Source organism: Salvelinus fontinalis, chromosome 2 (genome assembly GCF_029448725.1).
Source record: "Salvelinus fontinalis isolate EN_2023a chromosome 2, ASM2944872v1, whole genome shotgun sequence".
In the NCBI taxonomy this organism is placed as follows: Eukaryota; Metazoa; Chordata; class Actinopteri; order Salmoniformes; family Salmonidae; genus Salvelinus; species Salvelinus fontinalis.
In genome coordinates, this window is record NC_074666.1 from 30,859,870 (window position 1) to 30,886,657 (window position 26,788).

Genomic DNA, 26,788 nt, shown 5'->3' on the forward strand with positions numbered 1-26,788 from the left:
CTATGAACCCCTATTGATTGAACCGAGGCCATGCACCGCTATTTGTTCCTGTCCCGCTGCCTTTAACAGTGTTTGCGTCTGTTCTTTTGTCAAAGATGCAAAACCCTTGCATTGCTACATTCCCTCCGAATGCACCGGGTGTAGTAGGCTCCATTACTACTACACTCATTCTTCCAATGACCCACAGCCCCACATCTAAGACAGGGATCTATCTCCCTAAGCTTTGATGTTTTTTCGCTACGTTTGTCTTACCTTGGCCATTGAAACCACTGTCAGTGACATTCCCTTTGGCTGTATTAACCCCTCACACGACTGCGCAGTGAGCAGAGTTAGATTCCACTCTCAAAGCACCCTACTCTATTTCATTCAATATCCCCGTATTTGCCGTTTTGATAACAGGTTTCAAACCTGCCATCAAAGCAGACGTACATATTCTATCAATGTTTTCACGAACCCAGTCTTTTTGCAGCTGAGCACTAATCTACTAATTTTGGGTTTAAACCTCTCCCGACGGTATCCAGGGTGTTTAAATCTCCACACCCACCCTCTAATACACTCCAACTATTGTTACTATTTCTTTCTCACAACTGTTCCAACTATTTATTTATTTATTTCTACAAATTCGAATATATATATATATCTTTCCACTAGTTCCCATACTAAAATCCCAGGCTCACTACTGTTCAAAGGTTTGGACTCACTTATAAATGTCCTTGTTTTTGAAAGAAAAGCAAATTTTTTGTACATTAAAATAACATCAAATTGATAAAAAGAAATACAGTGTAGACATTGTTAATGTTCTAAATTACTTTTGTAGCTGGAAATGGCTGATTGTTTTATGAAATATCTACATAGGCGTACAGAGGCCCATTATCAGCAACCATCACTCCTGTGTTCCAATGGCACGTTGTGTTAGCTAATCCAAGTCTATTATTTTAAAAGACTAATTTATCATTAGAAAACCCTTTTGCAATTATGTTAGCACAGCTGAAACTGTTGTTCTGATTAAAGAAGCAATAAAACTGTCCTTCTTAAGACTAGTTGAGTATCTGAAGCATCAGCATTTGTAGGTTCGATTACAGGCTCAAAATGGCCAGAAGCAAAGTACTTTCTTCTGAAACTCGTCAGTCTATTCTTGTTCTGTGAAATGAAGGATATTCCAAGTGAGAAACTGCCAAGAAACTGAAGATCTTGTACAATGCTGTGCACTACTCCCTTCACAGAACAGTGCAAACTGGCTCTAAGCAGAATAGAAAGAGGAGTGGGAGGCCCTGGTGCACAACTGAGCACACACCGATACTGGCAGAATGTACATTTACTTACAGTATATTGATCTTATATTTCTAGCATAAACTTCTCTCATCACTTGTGGTAATGACAGATTGATATCGTAATGCATTCTCAGTCTAAATTATTATATATTTCACAGTGTGCAGACCTCCACAATCAACCTGATACCCCAAATATACCATTTTGGATAAGCCTAAATCAATTACGGGCACGGTTGACCACCCCCCTCCCTTCCGGCAATCATCCTTCTGGTGTTTCTTCATGTTCTTCTTCAGATAGTGTTTCAGTTCATCCTCCCAATGGCACATGTTCAAAGTGGATGGCCCTTGATAATGTCTCTCACCTGTCCTTTAGAGTCCATTATGTCTTGTTAATTTTCCTACCAGTACACCAGCAAGTTTGGACGGGATCTCTCTCCATGCTCACTCCACGTGGACTCATGTCGCACTCCTGAGAGAAAAGGCAGTTGATAGCTTCGACTGGATGCTGTGTACAGGTTGCTGGCTCGGACTTAGGTCTCATGGTAGAAGTGGTGAAGGACTAAACTGAACACCATTGTCGCCATTGCTTCAGACGGTTAGGGGGGAGTTGAGGTTCCCACTGTTCTTGGTCAAATTATCTCTTCCATGCATCTAGAAACCATCTGTGGCCACCTTCACCATAACCCCGAGAAAGGACAGACCAGAACAACATTTTAGGTTAGGGTATTTCTGATTCAGGAAATCCAAATGTATTTACTGTTTGACAAATTATTACAACCTGATTCAGGAAATCCAGACAAATGATTTACTGTATGACAAATTATTACTACTACCAATATTCTTAATACAGATATCTAAAACAATTTTCAAAGAGAATAACAACACAGTTAAAACCTGTTTTTCTTCTCCAAATGTCATTTTTGCGATCACGCTGCAGAGTTACAGGGTCAGGGAGTTAGAGGGCTAATCCTTAGGGAGAAATCCAGACCATCCAGCAGACCCAATCTAGTGAGATTTGTTATTGAAACAAGACAAAAACAAAAAAGAAAAGAAAAGAAAGCAGAAACTGTAACGGGCGTCGTAATCCCCCTCCTCGGACGAGGAGGAGAGGCGAGAAGGATCAGACCAATATGCAGAGTGGAAAGTGGTCATCTTTTAATTCACGTAGACTGAACACTTAATATACAAAACAACAAACGTGACAAAAAACGCAAATAGTCCCGTGTGGTACTAACACTGACACGAGATACAAACACCCACAAAACACACGTGAATCCCAGGCTGCCTAAGTATGATTCTCAATCAGGGACAACGAATGACAGCTGTCTCTGATTGAGAATCATACCCGGCCAAACACAGAAAATAACACATCGACAACCCACCCCAACTCACGCCCTGACCAACTAAATAAATACACCCCCCTTAAGGTGCGAACTCCGGGCGCACCAGCATAAAGTCTAGGGGAGGGTCTGGGTGGGCGTCTGTCCACGGTGGCTGCTCTGGCGCTGGTCGTGGTCCCCACCCCACCATAGTCAAACCCTGCTTCCTTGGCCTCCTCCCAATGACCACCCTTCATATAACCCCCATTAGATTAAGAGGCAGCACCGGAATGAGGGGCAACACCGGACTGAGGGGCAACACCGGACTGAGGGGCAACACCGGACTGAGGGGCAACACCGGACTGAGGGGTAACACCGGACTGAGGGGCGGATCCTGGCTGGCTGGCTCTGGTAGATCCTGGCTGGCTGGCTCTGGCGGATCCTGGCTGGCTGGCTCTGGCGGATGCTGGCTGGCTGGCTCTGGCGGATGCTGGCTGGCTGGCTCTGGCGGATGCTGGCTGGCTGGCTCTGGCGGATGCTGGCTGGCTGGCTCTGGCGGATCCTGGCTGGCTGGCGGATCCTGGCTGGCTGGTGGCCCTGGCGGATCCTGGCTGGCTGGCTCTGGCGGATCCTGGCTGGCCGGCTCTGGCGGATCCTGGCTGGACGGCTCTGGCAGGTCCTGGCTGGACGGCTCTGGCTGGTCCTGGCTGGACGGCTCTGGCTGGACGGCTCTGGCTGGTCCTGGCTGGATGGCTCTGGCTAGTCCTGGCTGGACGGCTCTGGCTGGTCCTGGCTGGACGGCTCTGGCGGCTCGGGACAGATCGACAGCTCTGACGGCTCGGGACAGACGGACAGCTCTGACGGTGCTGTGCAGGCAGGCAGTTCAGACGGCGTTGGGCAGACAAGCAGTTCATGCGCCGCTGGGCAGACGGCAGACTCTGGACGGCTGAGACGCACTGTAGACCTGGTGCGTGGTGTAGGCACTGGCTGAGCTGGAGAGGAGGAAGGCTCTGACAGCGCTGGACAGGTGGGAGCAGCTGGAGAGAAAACCCGGAGAGACAGCCTGGTGCGGGGGGCTGCCACCGGTGGACTGGTACGTGGAGGTGGCACCGGGTATACTGGACCGTGAAGGAGGACACGCGCTCTTGAGCACTGAGCCTGCCCAACCTTACCAGGTTGAATGGTCCCCGTAGCCCTGCCAGTGCGGCGAGGTGGAATAGCCCGCACTGGGCTATGCTGGCGAACCGGGGACACCATCTGTAAGGCTGGTGCCATGTATGCCGGCCCGAGGAGACGCACTGGTGGCCAGATGCGTTGGGCCGGCTTCATGACATCCGGCTCGATGCCCAACTTAGCCCTACCAGTGCGGCGAGGTGGAATAGCCCGCACTGGTCTAAGCACGCATACTGGGGACACCGTGCTCTTTACCGCATAACATGGTGTCTGACCAGTACGACGCCCTCTCACTCCACGGTAAGCACGGGGAGTTGGCTCAGGTATCCTACCCGGCTTTGCCACACACCTCGTGTGTCCCCCCCCAAGAAATGTTTGGGTCTGACTCTCGGGCTCCCAACCGCGTCGCCGCGCTGCCTCCTCATACCAGCGCCTCTCTGCCTTTGCTGCCTCCAACTCCGCCTTGGGACGGCTATATTCTCCTGGCTGAGCCCAGGGTCCTTTGCCGTCCAGGATCTCCTCCCAAGTCCACGAGTCCTGTGTTTTCTTCCACTGCTGTTGCCGCCCTTCTTCACTCCGCTTGGTCCTTTGGTGGTGGGTGTTTCTGTAACGGGCGTCGTAATCCCCCTCCTCGGACGAGGAGGAGAGGCGAGAAGGATCAGACCAATATGCAGAGTGGAAAGTGGTCATCTTTTAATTCACGTAGACTGAACACTTAATATACAAAACAACAAACGTGACAAAAACCGCAAACAGTCCCGTGTGGTACTAACACTGACACGAGATACAAACACCCACAAAACACACGTGAATCCCAGGCTGCCTAAGTATGATTCTCAATCAGGGACAACGAATGACAGCTGTCTCTGAGTGAGAATCATACCCGGCCGAACACAGAAAATAACACATCGAAAACCCACCCCAACTCACGCCCTGACCAACTAAATAAATACAAGAAAAAAGGAAAAACAGGTCAGGAACGTGACAGCAACAGCAATGCACATCACTTGAGGTGGGGAAAACTTAAATCAGTTGGAGTAATTGTCAACCATTACCAAGATATATTTATTCCTTTTATAGGCAGACATGTGAACAAAAACAATTTGCATATCTACCAAAGGTCCAGGGCTCCAGAGGACCGGTAATTCCCCCTTTGTACACACGACTCACATCGGGATTCATGTGTCCAAAAAATCTAAAATAAACAGATTAGAATATCAAATTAGAATTACAACTCTTGATAACTCCATAAGGAAATAATTGTGTTTGTGGTAAAAAATTGTAGGGTAAAAACAAACAAAATGGCCAATCTTTACTTAATTTGGGAGCTCCCTTGACAGCTGGATTCGGGTACATTTAACTGCTCTCCTAAAGCACTTGCCTTAGGAAGCCTTTCAAAGGGAGAGATACAAATTAAACTTGGTAGCGGACATTCCATCAGTCGTATACAGAATTATACTTCAGACACATGATACAGTGTACCGTCAAGCTGAATATGCACCTTCTAAAGTACACAATCCCAGAGCCCCTCTCTTGTAATCATTGTCATTTTGACCTGTTGCATTGACATACAATTCTGTACAAACTGTCCCAGGGACATGAACTTAGTCAAAAATATAAAAAACCTGTTTAACATCTGCTGGGACCTTTCAAAACATTGGTGCTGTCTTATCTGCTCAACATTCGGTATTAAAAACATTTACTTGGATCTACTTCAATTCTGGACATGAAAACAGATTATTGTTTTAGATGGCATTACCTAATTAAATCACAGGTGCTACCCAAACTATAGAATTGTGTAATAAATTGTCAAAAACATCTTATTCAATTGTTCATACCTCCATCCAAAATTCCCCCACTATGTCCCTTACAGCCAGTTTGAATACAGTGTGTACTGGCGGCTATCTATTGTTCCACAGGAAGCTTATCTCTAACCCAAATGACTTAAACACGAGAGCAGTGGACCAGGCCTTGAAGAGTGAATGGCCTCTAATTTAATATCAGTCCCAATGCTCAATCCCTCTGTCTTACTACTTCAAATGACTAAGATATTGCATTATTGGAGTGCTATCTGAAAGCCAATTGCAGATACTGATAGAGGTTTCATTCAATCAGTCACTTGCATGAACACAGAAAACAGTTATTAGAAAAGCACAAACCTAGAACACAAATGTATAGGTAGAAAAGCACCAACATGAAATGTTCCATCACACTACATCAAGTCAAACTTTAAATAATGTGTGATTTGATTTAGTCCTATTCTTTTTGGTTGAGATGTAGACATGAATCCAACAAGTCAAAGTGGAATTAAAGCCAGACTAAGTCAATGGGACAAAAGATACATCTCCTTCAGATGTTGATATCTGGTTGCGTTGACAACCATAAACAATTTAATATCAACTTTGCAATACAGTAGCTAAATAGACTATTAACCTGTTGAAAAGTTAACAGATGATATATTGGTTTCATGTCTAAAACCAAACTCAAAAAGTTAAAGAAAAGGATTAAGCCAGTAGCTCAGATGAATCTATGCAAGCATTAGATACATCTCCTATAAATGTTCATATTTGGTTGGGTTGTCAACCAAGCACAATTCAATATTACTTTGTAAAACAGTAAATAGCCTAAAGTTAAGGCTATCTTACAAACTAATGCATGGTTTCCCAACTTGCAGGCCGGGTGTTCTTTTTGGCCTGTAAGACTGTAAAAACACCAGGAAATCTGCTCCAAGATATTTTCATTTTGGAAATCTGTTCCCAAGTATTCCCATACATAAAAGAAACACGTGATATAAGCAAGGTTTGAAATTATTATTTTAGTCAAATATTATATCTGTTTGAGCTTCTTGCAGTCTACAAATTATTTGTAATTATGTTCTGGCCCCTCAACCATCCACTCAAGAAAGAATTGGCCCGTAGCTGAATCTAGTTGATGATCCCTGAACACAGGATGTTGGTGGCACCTTAATTGGGGAGAATGGGCTCGTGGTAATAGCTGGAGCAGAATAGGAGGAATGGTATCAAATACATCAAACACATGGTTTCCATGTGTTTGATGTCATTCCATTTGCTCTGTTCCAGACATTATTATGAGCCGTCCTCCCTTCAGCAGCCTCCACTGTCCCTGAACTAATGTAACAGTATTTATTCAACCTTAAAATGAGTAACACATCCATGGACATATTGAGGTTACTTTAACTACAAATGTCTTATTTAATCATAGAAATCGGGCATGTTCAAGGAAGCATGCAAAGGTCGCAGGTCTATGGATATTTTCACCATTGCTATAATAATCTGCGCAGAATCTCAATGAAACCTCAACTACAATCCAGGTCATTTGGTTATGCTATTTGATAAAGCACAGTGATAACACATTAAGTTGTTTGTATAAATACAAAATATCTGATATTGTTTTCCCATTAGAATTTTGTTTTGCTTTTAAATGGTTGAAAGTGTAGTGATAACACATTGGGAATTCAACAAACTTCTGGCTGGCTAGGTTGAAATCTCATTGATCAACATCTCAACCAAATATTAAAATGTCCACGTTGAACTGCCGTGGTGTGCACAGTGGAATGTTTCAGACAGACCATCTCTGTACCCAAAACTAATATCACAAACCTTTGGTTGTGTGGCAATAAACACATTTATATTCAGATCTATCAGGCTGGCAGTAACAGCAGACTGTTATCTGTTATTAGTAATAAAGTAATTAGTGAAAGTTCTAGCAAGCTGATTGGTGATTAATCTACCTGATCAGAACCCTACCTCAGCCCAGCCCACTGATAATATAACAAATACATAATATATGCCATTTTATCAGACATTTTTCTCCAAAGGTCTATGGTCCAAAACAACTTAGTCATGTATGCATTAATTTTACATTTGGGTGGCGCTGGGAATTGAACCAACAATCCTGAAGTTCTAAATGCCATGCTCTATTGTACAGAGTGATTAACCAGCTTTCCATTACTTTGACTAATGTCAGATAACAGAGTCTGATGAGTCTGATGTTTTTGCCAGTGACTCTGCACCCAGCCCAAAACAGAGCCCTCTGGTTCAGAAGTGAAGCAGTTTGAATGAATGGGAGCTGCTGTGTAAACCAAGGTCTGGCCATGATGACTTGACAATATTTCAGTGTGAAAAAGAAAGCTCAATCTCCAAAACAGTTTGGTACATAACGATACAATCACTCAGACTGTTCCACTATTGGTAGACTAGATGTGTAGGGGTAAATTCCCTTTTAATTACAGTAATTCCAGAGAGAAATATCCTCACAGAAAAGAATGAGAGAATTGCAGATTTTAAATGTGGGTTCATTTCAGCCTTGATCTGAAAGCCATGTCCCAAACATATTAACAGGGATCTGTCGTTTTCTATCGCTTTCCCTCATTCAATTTCCGATAATTATGTTAACTTAAGTATCTTTATTGAACCCCTCTTCTCCTTTTATCTTTCATCCCCCGCCCTCCCTTTGGCAAATCTGAGGACGACTCCATTTTCTTTTCCCGTCCTACAGGCAGAAATTCAAACAGGATGTACCCGTGACAAGAACTATTCAACGCTAGTCTGACCAATCGGAATCCACGCTTCAAGATTGTTTTGATCACGAGGACTGGGAAATGTTCCGGGCTGCCTCCGAGAATAATATCGATTTATACGCTGATTTGGTGAGTGAGTTTATAAGGAAGTGCATTGGAGATGTTGTACCCACTGTAACTATTAAAACCTATCCTAACCAGGAACTGTGGATAGATGGCGGCATTTGCGCAAAACCATGGAAAGGTGACTGGGAATATGGCCGAATACAAACAGTGTAGTTATTCCTTCCGCAAGGCAATCAAACAAGTGAAATGTCGGTATAGGGACAAAGTGGAATCACAATTCAACGGCTGTTGCAGGGTCTACAGGCATCCACGGACTACAAAAAGAAAACCGCCGACGTCACTCTTCCAGACAAACTAAACACCTTCCTTGCCCGCTTTGAGGATAATACAGTGCCACCGATGAAGCCTACTACCAAGGACAGCGGGCCCTCCTTCTACGGGGCCGACGTGAATAAGACGTTTAAACGTGTTAACTCTCGCAAGGCTGCTGGCCCAGACGGCATCCCTAGCCGCGTCCTCAGAGCATGCGCAGATCAGCTGGCTGGTGTGTTTACGGACATATTCAATCTCTCCCTATCCCAGCCTGCTGTCCCCACATGCTTCAATATGGCCACCATTGTTCCTGTACCCAAGAAGGCAAATGTAACTGAACTAAATGACTATTGCCCTGTAGCACTCACTGCCGTCATCATGAAGTGCTTTGAGAGACTAGTCAAAGAACATGTTACCTCTACCTTACCCTAGACCCAGTTCAATTTGCTTACCGCCCCAAAAGGTCCACAGACGATGCAATCGCCATCACACTGCACACTGCCCTATCCCATCTGGATGAGGAATTCCTATGTAAGAATGAATGCTGTTCATTGACTACAGCTCAGAATTCAACACCGTAGTACCCTCCAAGCTCATCATTAAGCTTGAGGCCCTGGGTCTCAACCCCACCCTGTGCAATTGGGTCCTGGACTTCCTGACGAGCCGCCCCCAGGTGGTGAAGGTAGGAAACAACACCTCCACTTCGCTGATCCTCAACACTGGGGCCCCACAAGGGTGCATATTCAGCCCCCTCCTGTACTCCCTGTTCACCCATGACTGCGCGGCCATGCAGTTTGCAGACGACACAACAATAGTAGGCTTGATTACCAACAACGACGAGATCGCCTACAGGGAGGACGTGAGGGCTCCGGGAGTGTGGTGTCAGGAAAATAATCTCTCACTCAACAGCAACAAAACAAAGGAGATGATCCTGGACTTCAGGAAAATGCAGAGGGAGCACCCCCCTATCCACATCAACGGGACAGCAGTGGAGAAGGTGGAAAGTTTTAAGTTCCTTGGCGTAGACATCACGGACAAACTGAAATGATCCACCCACACAGACATCTTCAGCCTCAGGAGGCTGAAGAAATGTGTCTTGTCACCTAAAACCCTCACAAACCTTTACAGATGCACAATTGAGAAAATCCTGTCGGGCTGTATCCCCGCCTGGTATGGCAACTGCACCTCCCACAACCGCAAGGCTTTCCAGAGGGTGGTGCGGTCTGCACAACGCATCACCGGGGGCAAACTACTTGCCCTCCAGGACACCTAAAGCACCCGATGTCACAGGAAGGCCAAAAAGATCATCAAGGACAACAACCACCCAAGTCACTGCCTGTTCACCCTGCTACCATCCAGAAGGCAAGGTCAGTACAGATGCATCAAAGCTGGGACTGAGAGACTGAAAAACAGCTTCTATCTCAAGGCCATCAGACTGTTAAACAGCCATCACTAACACAGAGGCTGCTTCCTACATACAGATTTGAAATCATTGGCCACTTTAATAAATGAATCACTAGTCACTTCAATAATGCCACTTTAATAATGTTTACATATATTGCATTACTCATCTCATATGTATATACTGTATTTTATACCATCTATTGCATCTTGCCTATGCTGCTTGGTCATCGCTCATCCATATGTATATATTCTTATTCCATCCCTTTACTTAGATTTGTGTGTATTAGGTAGTTGTTGTGGATTTGTTAGATTACTGTTAGATGTTACTGCACTGTCGGGAACTAGAAGCACAAGCATTTCGCTACACTCGCAATAACATCTGCTAACCATGTTACCAATAAAATTTGATTCGATTTAGACACAGAGCTTACTATTCCCTCTAGTGGTGGGATGGTACAATGACACACTTTAATATTTCTATTTTTTTTACATTTACAGGGAGTCAATGCTGAGACAAGTATATTTTTTGCTGGTGAGCCCTGTATAGCACCACAATACACATCCAAATAGAAGAAACACATGAAACTACAAATTCATATACACATTAAAATACACTTTATTATACACAACAATACACATAAAGCTAAACGCAATCATAAAAAACAGACATATTCTTCAATAAAAAGGTCCCTTTACAGCCATCTGAAATGCCCTAGAGGTACCAATTCATATTTTTTAAGTGCATTGTAGATCATTCCACACACAAGGCGCAAGGAAACCAACCTAACTCTCTAGACACCAAAGGAGTCTCCAGAGTTAACCAACCCTGTGAACAGGTTTGATAACTTGTCATTGTAAATCTTAACAGTGATGTTAGGTAAGTCGGAAGTTTGTGGAGCAGGGCTTGTAAACAAAAAGAGTGTAAGGATGTGATCTATGTCACTTCAAAGAGGTCCAGCCAACCTTTTGGTAAAGAATACAGTGAAGAGTAATAATACTATTTTCTGTGATAAAACTCAAGGCGCTATGAAAAACGGCATCAAGGTGTTTAAGAGTAGAGGCAGCTGCACTTTGATAAATACACTGAACAAAAATATAAATGCAACATAAAACAATTTCAAAGATTTTACTAAGTTACAGTTTATATATGGAAATCAGTCAATTGAAATAAACTCATTAGGCCACAGTCTATGTATTTCACATGAATGGGAATACGAATATGCATCTGTATACCTTAAAAGAAATGTAAGTAGGGGTGTGGATCAGAAAACTAGTCCGTACCTGGTGTGACCACCATTTGCCAAATGCAGCGTGACACATCCCCTTCGCATAGATTTGATCAGGCTGTTTATTGTGGCCTGTGGAATGTTGTCCCACTCTTCCTCAATGGCTGTGCAAAGTTGTTGGGTATTGGCAGGAACTTAAAAACGCTGTCGTACATGTTAATACAGAGCATCCCAAACCTGCTCAATGGGTGACATGTCTGGTGAGTATACAGGCCATGGAAGAACTGGGACATTTTCAGCTCCAGGAATTGTGTTCAGATCCTTGCGACATGGGCCATGCATTATCTTTCTGAAACATGAGGTGATGGTGGTGGACGAATGGCACGACAATGGGACTCATGATCTCGTCACGGTATCTCTGTGCATTCAAATTGCCATCAATATAATACAATTCTGTTCGTTGTCCATATCTTATGCCTGCGCATACTATAACCACACCGCCACCATGGTGCACTCTGTTCACAATGTTCACATCAGCAAACCGCTCGCCCACACGACACCATACATGTGGTCTGCGGTTGTGAGGCCAGTTGCATCTACTGACAAATTCTCTAAAATGATGTTGGAGGCGGCTTATGGTAGAGAAATGAACATAAAACGTTCTGGCAACGGCTCTTGTGGACATTCTTTCAGTCAACTGCCAATACATGCTAATTGCACGCTCCCTCAACTTGAGACATTTGTGGCATTGTATTGTGTGACGACAATTGCACATTTTAGTGACTATTTATTGTCCCCGGCCCAAGGTGCACCTGTGTAATGATCATGCTGTTTAATCAGTTTCTTGATATGCCTCACATGTCAGGTGGATGGATTATCTTGGCAAATGAAAAATGCTCACTAATAAGGATGTAAACAAATTTCTGCACACAATTTGAGAGAAATAGAATGTTTGTGGGTATGGAACATTTCTGGGATCTTTTATTTCAGCTCATGAAACATGGGACCAGCACTTTAAATGTTGTTTATATCTTGTTCAGTGTACATATCACTTTGCAAGCCAGCATAATGTGACTTGTTGAAGTACACAAGACTGAAAATGGATGAATGCAACAACCATGTCAACCATGGCTAGGTTTCCATCCAATTGGTGACAGATTTTCATGCTAATATAAAAAAAATCTGCATAAAAACAATAACTATTCAGAGCTGAGATTGAGCAGAGATTGTTGTATGCAAAGCCAGGCACACAAAAGAGCCCTGGAAAGGCCTACGACAAATTGTAGCCAGAAGGACTACTGTACCCTTAAGGCAGGGGTGTCAAAGTCAAATGGACGGAGGGCCAAATAAAAAATTTAGCTACAAGCCGAGGGCCGGACTGTTCGAATGTTCATTGAAAATTTTTTAAATGACGCATATAGTCTAGTGAACCTAATTGAACCTACTGAAAACCTAACAAATATATTCCAATATGATCAGATAAATAAAGCAATATTTTCTTATGGCTCTGTCAGTAATCTTTAATTTTCAACAGACACAAAAGACAAATTTCCTTTATATAAAAATCCCCATAACATGAACATTAAATGAAAGAAACCGGTATTCAAGGCACCATCAGTAGCCTATATTTTCTATTTTAGCAAAAGTGGGCTAAATTTACTTCAAAGAAAAAAACAATAATAGCAATTTTCTATCATCCACTCAACTGAAATATTTTTAAAATATAATTGGATTGAAATACAATAAAATAAAGTGCAAAAATCTATTAATCAAAAACAACACTTTGTTTAAGGAGAAGTAACATGCAGTGAAAACAAATATTAAACTTTAACTTTTAAACTTGAACTGAGTAAAAACTCTAAATATGTGATTGCACAGTAATGTTCACTTGTTTGAGGTTGAGGGTGATACTTGGTGGTGTCCCATCTTTTCCACAAGTTCATCAATGTTCGGGGTAAGGCTCTGAGCTGAGGAAATCCTCAGAATTGAGTGGAGGTGTTCAGCAGTAAGTCGACTTCTGTGTGATGTTTTGTTCAGGTTCATCAAAGAAAACAGTTGTTCACACAGGTATGTGCTGCCAAACATAGACAACGTTTGAGCAGCCTGGATGCGCAGCTGGGGCATTGTGTCGGGGAGGAAACGGGCGAACTCCGCAGCACCCACTGCCGCATATTTTGCCCTCAGTGCATCATTGCATTGGAGGTCAATCAACTCCATTTGGAGGTTTGGTGGTGAGCTTTCCACGTCAACAGCAAATGGGTTACCGAGCAGTTCCAACCTGCTTTTTTGTGCTTCAAAGTCAGCAAATCGGCGTCGAAAGTCAGCGGCAAGCATACCTATTTTATCAGCCAACTGTGCGCTCGGGAACGCACTGGTAGAGAGCTTCTCTTTCATGGTCTGGCAGCTGGGAAAGTGGCTCAAATTTTCTTTCCGCATCTGCGTCTCCCACAGAGTCAGTTTGGTTTTAAATGCCTTCACTGTACTGTACATATCAGAGATGACATGATCCCGACCCTGCAGCTGCAAGTTCATTGCATTCAGATGACTCGTAATGTCACACAGAAAAGCCATTTCACACAGAAACATTTCGTCTCGGAGTTGTGTTGTGTCTTTCCCTTTGCTGTCCAAGAACAGACAAATCTCCTCACGAAGCTCGAAACATCTTTGAAGCACCTTTCCCTGGCTTAGCCATCGCACCTCTGTGTGATAAGGCAAATCACCATGCTCCGTTTCTAACTCCGTCAGAAATGCCTTGAACTGGCGGTGATTCAAACCTTTGGCTCTGATAAAGTTAACTGTGCGCGTGATGATGCTCATTACATGCTCCATTTTCAAGGCTTTACCGCACAACGCTTCCTGGTGTATGATACAATGATAAGCTGTCAGCTCACCTGTCGCGTTTTCCTCTTGCATCTTTTCCCGTATCTTCGCCACCAGTCCGCTCCTGTGTCCACACATCGCAGGTGCTCCGTCGGTTGTCAAACCCACGAGTTTTTCCCAAGGCAGCTCCATCTCATTTACACATCTTGACACCTCTTCATACAAATCATGCCCCGTAGTTGTGCCATGCATAGGACGTAAAGCCAAAAACTCCTCTGTCACGCTTAGGCTGGAGTCCACTCCGCGGATGAAAATTGACAACTGGGCAATGTCAGAAATGTCGGTGCTCTCATCCACAGCCAAGGAATATGCAATGAAATCTTTTCCCTTTTTCACAAGCTGCTCTTTTAGATTGATGGACAACTGGTCTACTCTCTCGGCAATGGTGTTTCTGCTCAGACTCACATTTAAAAAGAGTTGCCTTTTTTCTGGGCAAACTTCGTCACAAACTTTAATCATGCAGTTTTTGATGAAATCCCCCTCCGTAAATGGCCGGGCTGATTTAGCGATCTCTTCTGCCAAAATAAAACTGGCCTTGACAGCAGCCTGGCCTTGTGATTTGGCTTTTTTGAACAGAGCCTGTCGAGATTTGAGGCCTCGTTTTAATTCCTCTGCCTTTTGTAGCCTTTGTTCCATGTCCATATTCTTGTTTTTGTCCGCGTGTTTCGTTTCATAATGTCGTCTCAGATTATACTCTTTCAGTACCGCCACACTTTCTCCACACAGAAGACACACATGTTTTCCAGCTACCTCCGTGAACATATACTCCGACTCCCACCTTGTTTGAAACCCCCGGTTCTCAGTGTCCACCTTCCGTTTTGCCATTTTTGATGGGTATCTGAAAGTTAATTTTACTGTGATGCTGACGACTGCTGTGCCAATAAATATTGAAATGAAGCAGCCTACTGCTCGGTGCGTCACCGTTGCATTGTGGGAAATGTAGTATTGGTGCGTGTAAAAGATCTGCGGGCTGCCGGCTTGCTGCGGTCTGCGGGCCGGTTCTAATAATAAATCAAGATCATCCCAGGGGCCGTAAAAAACCTTCTCGCGGGCCGGATGTGGCCCGCGGGCCTTGACTCTGACATATGTGCCTTAAGGGATCTGTGGGAGATATTTGGACGGTTGATACAGGTTTATATTGGGACAGCTCCCTCACGGTTACCCCTCACTTTTTGTGAAATGGAAAATGGGACCACACACACAACCAGTCCCATCTTGTTCAATGCCATGATAAATTATATTTTTAACTCCATGGGACTGGAACATGGGCATCACAATATGGTGATGTGGCAATATAGATAGATATGAGACATATGATGGTGTGTATTGACATTATGGACAGTATATAGGATGAACCTTGCCTATAATACGGTATATACATATGAAGTGGGTAAAACGGTATGTAAACGTTATTCAAATGACCAGTGTTTAATGACTATGTACAAAGGGCAGCCTTTGTACATAGTCATTTGTACACAGCCTTTGTACATAAGATGCAGGGTGGTGTACCAGGTGGTAGCCGGCTAGTAACAGTGACACAATCTCAGGGCAGGGTACTGGGCGGAGGCTGGCTAGTAGTGAATAGTCAACAGTCTGATTGCCTGAAGATAGAAGCTGGCTTTCAGTTTCTCGGTCCCAGCTTTGTTGCACCTGTACTGTCTCCACCTTCAGGCCGTGGTTCAGTTGGCTGATGTCCTTGTTGTGGATGTGATGATGTTATATAGAAGCTGGCTTTCAGTCTCTCTTTCTTGTTTTGTGTGTGATGTGCCATAATGTGTTTGAATAGTAGCTGCTACATTAGGGTACTGTGGTCATAGAGGGTACAGGATACTGAGTTGGAGAGATTTCACCTTTAGTCTGGCCAGTGGAGGGTTTCAATCCAAAGTATGGAATCCCTTTCCTTTTATAATACTGAAGCATTTAGCTTACAGATAAATGGAATGTCTGGAAAAGACTGGCTCTTTAATGAGTGGACCTTATTTTTATTTTATCGGGTAAGTTGATTGAGAACACGTTCTCATTTGCAGCAACGACCTGGGGAATAGTTACAGGGGAGAGGAGGGGGATGAATGAGCCAAATGTAAACTGGGGATTATTAGGTGACCATGATGATTTGAGGGCCAGATTGGGAATTTAGCCAGGACACCAGGGTTAACACCGATACTTTTACAATAAGTGCCATGGGATCTTTAATGACCTCAGAGAGTCAGGACACCCGTTTAACGTCCCATGAAAGACAGCACCCTACACAGGGCAGTGTCCCCAATCACTGCCCTGGGGCATTGGGATATTTTTTTTAGACCAGCGGAAAGAGTGCCTCCTACTGGCCCTCCAACACCACTTCCAGCAGCATCTGGTCTCCCATCCAGGGACTGACCAGGACCAACCCTGCTTAGCTTCAGAAGCAAGTCAGCAGTGGTATGCAGGGTGGTATGCTGCTGGCAATGACCTTGGTAGGAAAAACTCATAACTTCCAGCAAATTGAACATTTTAATAGAACATTATATATATTTTTTACATTGCTCCTACCTAGAATTGGATTCTTTGCAAATAAAGTTTACGTAGTGGTGATTGTCTTTCTTAGCTTTTGTTTCATCAAAACAAAAATGTCAATTTGAGAAACCTATCCTAATTTCCTGGCTTAATTTTCACAGTGCCAAGTAGAATGTCAGAGAATTAGATGGTTGCTGATGCTGAGTAACCCTTCAACTACATCCTTATTTAGTCAGTCTAAATTCTGCTAGTTGACAGGCTGAACCATATCATTCTTTTAACAAGATCTGAAATATATAGGCACTTTGAACACAGTGAGATCAAAGAGGGATCAATGGTCCAGTAGATGCTGTGAATGGGAGTGTGAATAACCCTTGTTCAGCCTCTTGCTATTCCAGCTTGCTCATCTCATACAGTCATTTTTTTTAAGCAGCAAATTGCTATGGCCCTGATTACAACCTGAGTTAAGCGTGTGTAAATGGAACGTTATTCCCTTTTTATGCACTTGCCATTCATTTTGGGTGGAGATGGAATAAATGAAGGTGTGCCTACAGATATGCAGTTTTCTGACCTTTACTTAATTCCCTAATAATTCCACCAACTTTACACATGACGAAACCATGAATAAGGTCCAGCGAACTACCAAGTAGAAAAATAATTGACTTTATTTTTTCAGATAGAAATAACACCATTGTCCATGCACTGTAATTTGCAACACTATTGATAAGAGCTAGGTAAATTAGTATTCTGTTTGGATAAGGGAATTGTAAATATAAATGACACTTGTTTTAGATATATTTTACCTTATCGCTGGAGACATGTGAAACCAGTCATATGGCAGCAAACTGAAGCATATCAACTTTCCCACAGTAAAGTTTATGAAGTGCTGTGCCATTATGCAGAATAAACATTTTACAGGCTTTTAAATGGCAGGGATGGGCACTCTCAAATGTTGTAATTACAGGCTACCCCAACTTTCTAAGTACCACAATCAGTCTCGACCCTCAGTAGGCCTAATAACACATATTCAATTTACTGTTAGTTCCCTTCAGTTGGTATAGCCTACATTATCATTCCATTCCATTGTTTAGTTTACCTTCATTTGCTTCCTTTGTGAACTCCATCACGGACATGTGGTTGTTGCGGGGATCATTCGTAATATTTAATGAAATTGTTATGGAGCAGAGCAGAGCACAGACCAAGACCGAACAGTTTGAACCCGACACTTGGCTATGTCATTAGATAGTTCCATGGCTAGTGCAGGCAATAAATGAGGGTATAGCCTGCTATTGTACACTATTCTCCCTATTATAATTGTATATACATTACCTTGGGTTAAACATGAACAATTTCTGAATGACTCAAACCACCATTTTTTATTCATCAATATATTTCATGTGTTTCATCATTAACAAGATCAGAGTATTTTTAAATCTACCAGTTGGTGTTGAAACAGAGACGAATATGCATATATTTAGATGACTTTCATTGATCCCCATTTCAATATATTTCACCTCTTTAAGGAATACCTAGGATAGGATAAAGTAATCCTTCTAACCCCCCCCCCCCCCCCCCCACCCTTAAAAGATTTAGATGCACTATTGTAAAGTGGTTGTTCCACTGGATATCATAAGGTGAATGCACCAATTTGTAAGTCGCTCTGGATAAGAGCGTCTGCTAAATGACTTAAATGTAATGTAAAACGTAATGTGTAGAGGCTCTCCAAACCAGTTTGCTTTTTAATGATTCATACAACCCTAAAATGTGCCTAAATCATTAACAAGATCAGAGTATTTTTAAATCTACCAGTTGGTGTTGAAACAGAGACGAATATGCATATATTTAGATGACTTTCATTGATCCCTATTTTCTGAACCTGTTCTCTCAATGTATTCTAGTCTGTAGACAAATTTCTAATTAAAGGTACACCATCTTTAAAGGGATGGCTTAAGATAAATGTACTGAGAAGTGCGTAGGAATTTATGTCTTTCCTAAGTCAGAATGGGGCCCTTTATGATTACTGTTCAGCCTTTGAGTGAAAGAAAACAGCCGATAATATAATGACTTCTGTACATCTGAGGACTGCGGTATTGCAATCACAAAGACCGTCAGTCAAACATTGTCTGTGGAAGGTCTTCCAATGGCATGTACCTTTTTGTATTCTGACAAGGAAAAAGCATACTGGCAATACATTCAAACAAAGTGCAAGGTTAGGGAACAAACTGAATGAACAAGTGCATTCTTATTTTATTTCCGTTTTCCTCTGAGAATGGCTAAAAACATTGTGTACAAGGTCAGCAAAGTAAGATTGTAGAACTGAACATGATTGAACAAACAAAAACATGGGTTACATTCAGCCAGTTAATCGTTTTCCTACGTTTCCCCACGAGGCGTACTATTCTTAACTTTGGTATGAAAGGTTGAACAATCAAATTTATTTATGAAGCCCTTCTTACATCAGCTGATGTCACAAAGTGCTGTACAGAAACCCAGCCTAAAACCCCAAACAGCAAGCAATGCAGGTGTAGAAGCACAGGGGCTAGGAAAAACTCCCTAGAAAGGCCAGAACCTAGGAAGAAACCTAGAGAGGAACCAGGCTATGAGGGGTGGCCATTCCTCTTCTGGCTGTGCCGGGTGGAGATTATAACAAAACATGGCCAAGATGTTCAAACGTTCATAGATGACCAGCAGGGTCGAATAATAATAATCACAGTGGTTGTAGAGGGTGCAACAGGTCAGCACCTCAGGAGTAAATGTCAGTTGGCTTTTCATAGCATCTCTACCACGCCTGCTGTCTCTAGAGAGTTGAAAAAAGTAGGTCTGGGAGAGGGAGCACGTCCGGTGAACAGGTCAGGGTTCCATTGCCGCAGGCAGAACAGTTGAAACTGGAGCAGCAGTACGACCAGATGGACTGGGGACAGCAAGGAGTCATCAGGCCAGGTAGTCCTGAGGCATGGTCCTAGGGCTCAGATCCTCCGCGAGAGAGAGATAATACCTAAATTCACACAGGACACCAGATAAGACAGGATAAATGCTCCAGATATAACAGACTGACCCTAGGACCCCCAACACAAACTATTGCAGCATAAATACTGGAGGCTGAGACAGGAGGTGTCAAATGACCTACCTACCATTGAAGTGAGGAGGAAATTAAGAAGGCAGGAACCACATGGAATAAGGTCAAGAAAACCACCCAGAACAGAGTTCCCTGGAGATGCACTGCTGGCTGAGGACCTAATTTGTTGAAAGGAAAATATATGTCATCATAATTAAAATGAAGAATGTGTCTATTGCAACACTAACATACAATCACCCCATCTCAAAATTAATGTCAAGCACATCTGCAGAGCTAAATGTTTGCCTTTATCACCACGAGGAAAATAACATCTGGCAAGCTTAAATTCAAACGAAAGAAGACATTCAGTGGGAACAGCTTAGCTCATCAAAGCAGACAAAATACAAATACTTATTCATCTTTCCACATTTCTCTACCACACTGAGTAGTGTGATGCGTTATGAAGAATATGGCTGGACTCATTCAGCAAAGGAAAGGGAGCACTGCCGCAACCTCGCTCTCCAACCAAGGTGCATGAACTGAAGAGCAAACTAAAATAAAAGGGGAGATTCAGCAACTATTGGAGGACAATGGAAGTTAAAACATAAGTAAAACCAGTGTTTCGGCTTTTGGACATTGCATTAGTTTTACTTAACTTCCATTAAAGAGTTACTGAATCTCCCCTCTAATTCAGTGGACTCATTCACCGGTGTGTGTGTACCTCCTCTTGATGTAGAGGCAGTCAGTCAGGGTGGGTTGCAGCTGACAGTAAGTATAACCAACAATTCACATCAGTTAAAATAAACATCCTCTGCAGAAAGGTTTAACCTCATCTCAATTAAAAGGCATGAAGGTAATGTGCCACTTAGCCTTTCAATGACCACAAAATAAGCCCCCAAAACATTAAAGGAGAGAAAAGGCATGCTGTGGAGCTTGCCATTGCAGAATTATAACTCCTGGGCACAAAACTAAAAGCAATGACAAAACAATAAAAGCCCTCTCACAGACAGGTTTTATTTATTGTTTTTATTAACATCGCTTAAAAAAAAAGGCTAAAAGCAAAATAACAAAAAGTTGACGATGTCGCAATTGCAACCATTTCTTTCAAGGGTAGAAAATGCTGTTAACACTAAACAAAATTAGTTAATCTGTTTATGTCAAGCATTAGATTAATTTATATACAGAGGATTCGGTCGGTGTGTGGGGGTCCCTCCATTCTTCAGGTTCATTCAATGTTTTCAGACGAATCCCTATCAGTCAGTGATGAACTGGAAACAGAGCAGAGCCGAGTGAAATTAAACACCTTCAAAGCAGAGTTGTAAGTTCTACTTCACATATTTCTCCATGAATTTCTTGTGAAACTCGGAGCGCAGAGTGTCGTTGACAAAGCGTTTCTCCCGGCGTGCCTCATCCACTCCCTTTGCACAGTTCTTGAACACTACATCATCGTCCCACCTTAGAGAGAAAGAGACAGGAGAGGATATAAAACAACTGTCATCCACAGCCATGCCCCAGGCAGTTGTGTTTGTGTGTGTTTACCTCCTCTTGACGCTGAAGGCAGTCGGGGTGGGGACTATCTGTTGCTGCTGCTGCTGCTGTCCTGCCAGGTTGAGCAGAGGATTCCCACTCAGGATGTTCTCCATGCGGATCCTCTCCTCCTCAGCTTTCTGCTCCCGCTCCTGGTACAGGACACGAAACGTGTACAGAGAGGACCAGGTGCAAAGCTCTCATTGTTGCTAAGATCAATACTTTAGCCATGTTCTGATTGGCCTTGATAAAAGGTTCAAATAGTTGCTTGCAAGCATCTCAAAAATCAACAAAAACAGTAGACATGTATAAAGGGCCAGTCCTAAGTTGAAACAAATGTAACCACTCTGAAATTCATAGACAGAGCTATAGATGCAAGGACTGACCAGCCAATATATCAACATTAGTTTCATGCATGTTTTCAGGGATTTAGTCCAATCTTATATTTTGGGTTCTGATGGGGTTTGACAGTTGAATCAATATGTATATATCCAAGTCAGAAAATGCCTGACCAGGATTATACACTACAATGACGAAAGAATATGGACACCCCTTCAAATTAGTGTATTCGGCTATTTCAGCCACACCCGTTGCTGACAGGTGTATAAAATTGAGCACAGCCATGCAATCGCCATAGACAAACATTGGCGGTAGAACAACCTTACTGAAGAGCTCAGTGACTTTCAACGTGGCACCGTCAAACAAGTCAGTCCGTCAAATTTCTGCCCTGGTCAACTAAGTGCTGTTATTGTGAAGTGAAAACGTCTAGGAGCAACAACAGCTCAGCCGTGAAGTGGTAGGCCACACAAGCTCACAGAACGGGACCAGTGAGTGCTAAAGCGTGTAACACATAAAAATAGTCTGTCCTCTGTTGCAACACTCACTACCGAGTTCCAAACTGCCTCTGGAAGCAACATCAGCACAATAACTATTCGTCGGGAGCTTCATGAAATGGGTTTCCATGGCTGAGCAGCCGCACACAAGCTTAGGAACACCATGCGCAATGCCAAGCGTCGACTGGAGTGGTGTTAAGCTCGCTGCCATTAGACTCTGGAGCAGTGGAAATGCGTTCTCTGCAGTGATGAATCACGCTTCACCATCGAAGTCCGACGGCCAAATCTGGGTTTGGCAGATGCCAGGAGAACGCTACCTGCCAAAATGCATAGTGCCAACTGTAAAATTTGGTGGAGGAGGAATAATGGTCTGGAGCAATTTTATTTTTATTTTTTAATGGTTCGGGCTAGGCCCCTTAGTTCCAGGGAAGGGAAATCTTAACGCTACAGCATATAATGTCATTCTAGACTATTCTGTGCTTCAAACTTTGTGGCAACAGTTTTGAGAAGGCCCTTTCCTGTTTCAGCATGACAATGCCCCGATGCACAAAGCGAGGTCCATACAGAAATAGTTTGTCGAGATCGGTGTGGAAGAACTTGACTACCTGCACAGAGCCCTGACCTCAACTCCATTGAACACCTTTGGGATGATTTGGAACGCCGACTTAGAGCCAGGCCTAATCACTCAACATCAGTGCCCGACCTCACTAATGCTCTTGTGCCTGAATGGAAGCAAGTCCCCGCAGCAATGTCCCAACATCTCGTGGAAAACCTTCCCAGAAGAGTGGAGGCAGCAAAGGGGTGGACCAACTCCATATTAATGCCCATGTTTTTGGAATGAGATGGTTGGCTAGCAGGTGTCCACATACTTTTCAAACAAAACAACCCATTAATTTAGCAGGTCAATTGAGCCCTATTCTCTTCTACTACTCAGCAATACCGGAGAAAGCCATTTGCACTTGGCTGGATTCAACTGGCACGACTGTGACCGTGCAGCTATTGATTATCTTGTAGCGATATCTCTGCGTTGGCGGCCTTACCTTGCGTTCCTGCTCCTCAGCCCGCTCCTTCTTGATCTTCTCCAGTTCAGCCAGCAGAGCTGCAGTGTCATCATCATCACTGTCCTCAGAGTCATCATCTTCTTCATCATCCTACACCCAAAAACATAAAACAATAAAAGGTTAGAGGCTGAGCTTATATATATTTTTTTTAAAGCACAGACTTTAATGTGACAGGTGGATGAAGATGTGGCACCTACGTCAGTGAGGGGGTCGTCTGCATCAAGGTTGGCAGCAGGGATCTGATCTAGTCTGGGCCTCTTTGAGGACGAGGATGAAGATGTGGTGTGTTCTGAAAATTAAAAAGAGAAACCACAATTTCAATGATACTTGCTTGAGATGAAAGCCCCTGCAGATGACTCATGTCAACAAAAAATTACCTTTGAGCATAATGGTATGTCAGATTCTAAATTCTCGTGATCTTCTTTACACACAGCAGACAATATTTTACATTCAGTTCAATCTTTACCTCAGGTCTGAGTTTATGTGTATGCCTGGATACCCACCTCTAGGTCCCCTCTCTCTGGTCTTCTCCCGGACAGCAACACGCTCCCTCTCCTCCAGCTCTCTGCGGAAGTCACGGGCACGCACCTCCTCGGGGGCATCCTGGGTGGGCTGTCTGAGGGGATGAGACAGGGACACAGTGAGACATCACTTTACCGTCAACCAGAGGGACCTGTTCCCAACAACTGGTGCAGCGCAGCACTAAGCCATATGGTATGGGGAAAGACTGATGCCAAGATGTCAAAACACAACAAGAATAGGTTTTGTTACTTGTGTCACTCACCTGTATTTGATCTTTGTGTGACCAGGCAGATCTCGGCTTGAGTACTGTTTGGACAAGGCACTGAGATCGCCCTCTCCCTTCCCTCTCCCTCCTCTCGCTGGCTCAAACGTTGGTCTCGCGGCTGTTGTCATTTTTGGTAGCTCTAAAAATAGAAAACCCAAGGAAATATAGCTAGCTAGCGAGAACATAAATGGCAACACATACATAACTAATCACCCATTAACACATCAAATCATTTGACAACATCTTTTTATGTCACGTTAACATAACTCAATACGTATTTAGTTAGCTAACTCGCCATGATGAAACAATCAAACGGTGGACGTCTGAGACACAGAGTAGCTGTCGAGAAACGTTACCTAGCTAGTAGTACTGTACTTACTCAACACAGACATCTAGGCTAGCTAGTTATATGGCTAGCTAACCAACCGATACAGCTAGTTAGTAAAGCAAATTTAATAACGATTTCCGCATTGCGTGGAATTTAGTACAAACTTGGTATTGATTATTGCTGTGCAAACACCAACACACTCGTCTACGCTAAGTAGTAAGTTATGTGTACCGGGGTTGTTAGCTAACATGCTGGCTGTCAGCTAACGTTAGCTTTACTATCTTTTCAGCGAGAAAAATAAGTCATACAGTAACCACAGCTACAAGTTTACAAAAATAATATAACTATATATATATATATTTAAATAAAATCAACTAGCTAGCAAGCTAATATGGAATAATTTCGAGGAAATGTACCTTTTTCCTCACACTATGAGGAAGAGAAAGGCCCTGTAGATGTAAATAGTGACGTCACGCCGTCCTTCTTCTTCTGTGGGTTTTATGGCGGACTACAACCCAAAAAAAGGTGTATTGCCGCCACCAACTGGACGGGTTGAAACGTGACGTTACGCCGTATGCGAAATTATCTTTCGTAGGATAGCCGGAGCCAAAGGCATTAACATTAATGACTTACGTCGGTTGATTGGTGAGCCTTCTTGGGTGTGTGACGTCTCCCAGATGCACTTTTACCTTTCTACAAACGGTCCGTATGTTGCTTTTTGTACTTTCAAGAAACTGGAAACAAAAAACGAGGTCGAATCAGGATGTCAGTGATCTTCAATTAGGAAAGTTGGAGCTGTAGAAAGATGCCTGAGTTTCCAACTTCGAATTCCCGAGTTGGATGACCATTCAAAACGATTTTTCCCAGTCTGAGTTTTTTTTACTATATTTTTTTGAGTTCCCCAGTTATCTTGAATGCACTGAAGTCGGAAGTCAGAGATTGCTGAGGTCCCATTTGTTTTGAACGTTTTTAACTGCATTTTTTAACTGAGGTGCAATCTGAATGAGATGGCTGCCAGTATAGAGTACCACAGTATGAGTCATAATACCCACAAAACCTAGCGGCCAAACAGAAAAATGGTTCCAATCGTTTTTCCACCATTCATTTTTCCCATAGGGGATTTTAGAAACACTTAAAATAGTAAGATGGCGCTGACAGATATGGCAGCTCTGCTTCTAGCTCCTAAGAAACTTTGCAGTATTTTGTTTTTTGGTGTGTTATTCTTACATTATTAGCCCAGAAAATGTTTTGTGTAACTACATACAGCCGGGAAGAACTTTTGGAAATCAGAGCAGCGGTAACTCACCAGCATTACGACCAGGAATACGACTTTCCCGAATTGGATCCTTTGTTCGTAGCCCTCAGGACAATTGAACTTATTCCAGATGCTGCTCCAAAACACAGCGTAGTGGAGAAGAGGTATTCGGAGTGGATTTCTAGTTCGACTCAGGAAAAGTGCACACCATCCACCACTTCCGAGTATATTACTCGCTAATGTTCAGTCTGGATAATAAAGTAGACGAGCTCAGGGTCGAGGATCTCCTTCCAGAGAAACATCAGGGATTGTAACATACTCTGTTTCATGGAAACATGGCTCTCTCGGGATATACTGTCCCCGTTCATACAGCCGTCTGGGTTCTCAGTACATCGTGCAGACAGGAATAAAGGCCTCTCCGGGAAGCAGAAAGTCGGGGGTGTATGTTTCATGATTAACTATTTATGGTGTGATAACATACAGAAACTCAAGTCCTTTTGTTCACCATACCTAGAATACCGCACAATCAAATGCCGACCATATTACCACCAAAGGGAAGCCGATACCACGATGGCCCTCAAAGAACTACACTGGACTTTATGCAAACTGGAAACCACATATCCAGAGGCCACATTTATTGTAGCTGGGGATTTTAACGAAGCAAATTTTGGGAAAACGCTACCGAAGTTCTACCAACACATTGACTGTAGTACTCACGCTGGGAAAACATTGGACCACTGCTACTAAACTTTTCGAAATGCCTTCAAGGCCCTCCCCCGCCCTCCCTTCGGCAAATCTTATCGCGACTCCATTTTGCTCCTCCCTTCCTATAGGCAGAAACTCAAACAGGAAGTACCTGTGCTAAGGTCTATTCAAAGCTGGTCTGACCAATCGGAATCCATGCTTCAAGATTGTTTTGATCACGCGGACTGGGATATGTTCCAGGTAGCCTCTGAGAATAACATAGACGAATACACAGATACGGTGACTAAGTTTATCAGGAAGTGTATAGGAGATGTTGTAACCACTGTGACTATTAAAACCTACCCAAACCAGAAGCTGTGGATAGATGGCAGAATTTGTGCAAAACTGAAAACGCGAACCACCGTATTTAACCATGGCAAGGTGACTAGGAATATGGCCGAATACAAACAGTGTAGTTATTCCCTCCATAAGAAAATCAAACAGGCAAAATGTCAGTACAGAGACACAGCGGAGTCGCAATTCAACGGCTCAGACACGAGACGTATGTGGCAGG

General features: G+C 43.3%; 1 protein-coding gene across 1 annotated transcript; it reads right to left on the reverse strand.

Annotated features, from left to right (window-relative positions):
- Positions 1-20,750: 20,750 nt before the first annotated feature.
- On the reverse strand, positions 20,751-24,800 carry cwc15 (CWC15 spliceosome associated protein homolog). Its single transcript, XM_055870940.1, has 7 exons — positions 24,692-24,800; positions 23,945-24,086; positions 23,664-23,776; positions 23,358-23,449; positions 23,140-23,250; positions 21,279-21,418; positions 20,751-21,194 (listed from the first exon to the last, which is right to left on the reverse strand). The coding sequence occupies exons 2-7, from the start codon at positions 24,073-24,075 to the stop codon at positions 21,065-21,067; spliced, it is 717 nt and encodes a 238-aa protein (XP_055726915.1). The 5' UTR covers positions 24,076-24,086; positions 24,692-24,800; the 3' UTR covers positions 20,751-21,064.
- Between the last annotated feature and the right edge of the window lie 1,988 nt (positions 24,801-26,788).

Coding starts and splice junctions, on each gene's coding strand:
- cwc15 (XM_055870940.1), bottom strand. CDS start 24,075: ATGACAACAGCCGCGAGACCAACGTTTGAGCCAGCGAGAGGAGGGAGA. Junction 23,450..23,663: donor CAGAGAGAGGGGACCTAGAG/GTGGGTATCCAG, acceptor TTTAATTTTCAG/AACACACCACATCTTCATCC. Junction 21,419..23,139: donor CTGAGGAGCAGGAACGCAAG/GTAAGGCCGCCA, acceptor GTCCTGTACCAG/GAGCGGGAGCAGAAAGCTGA.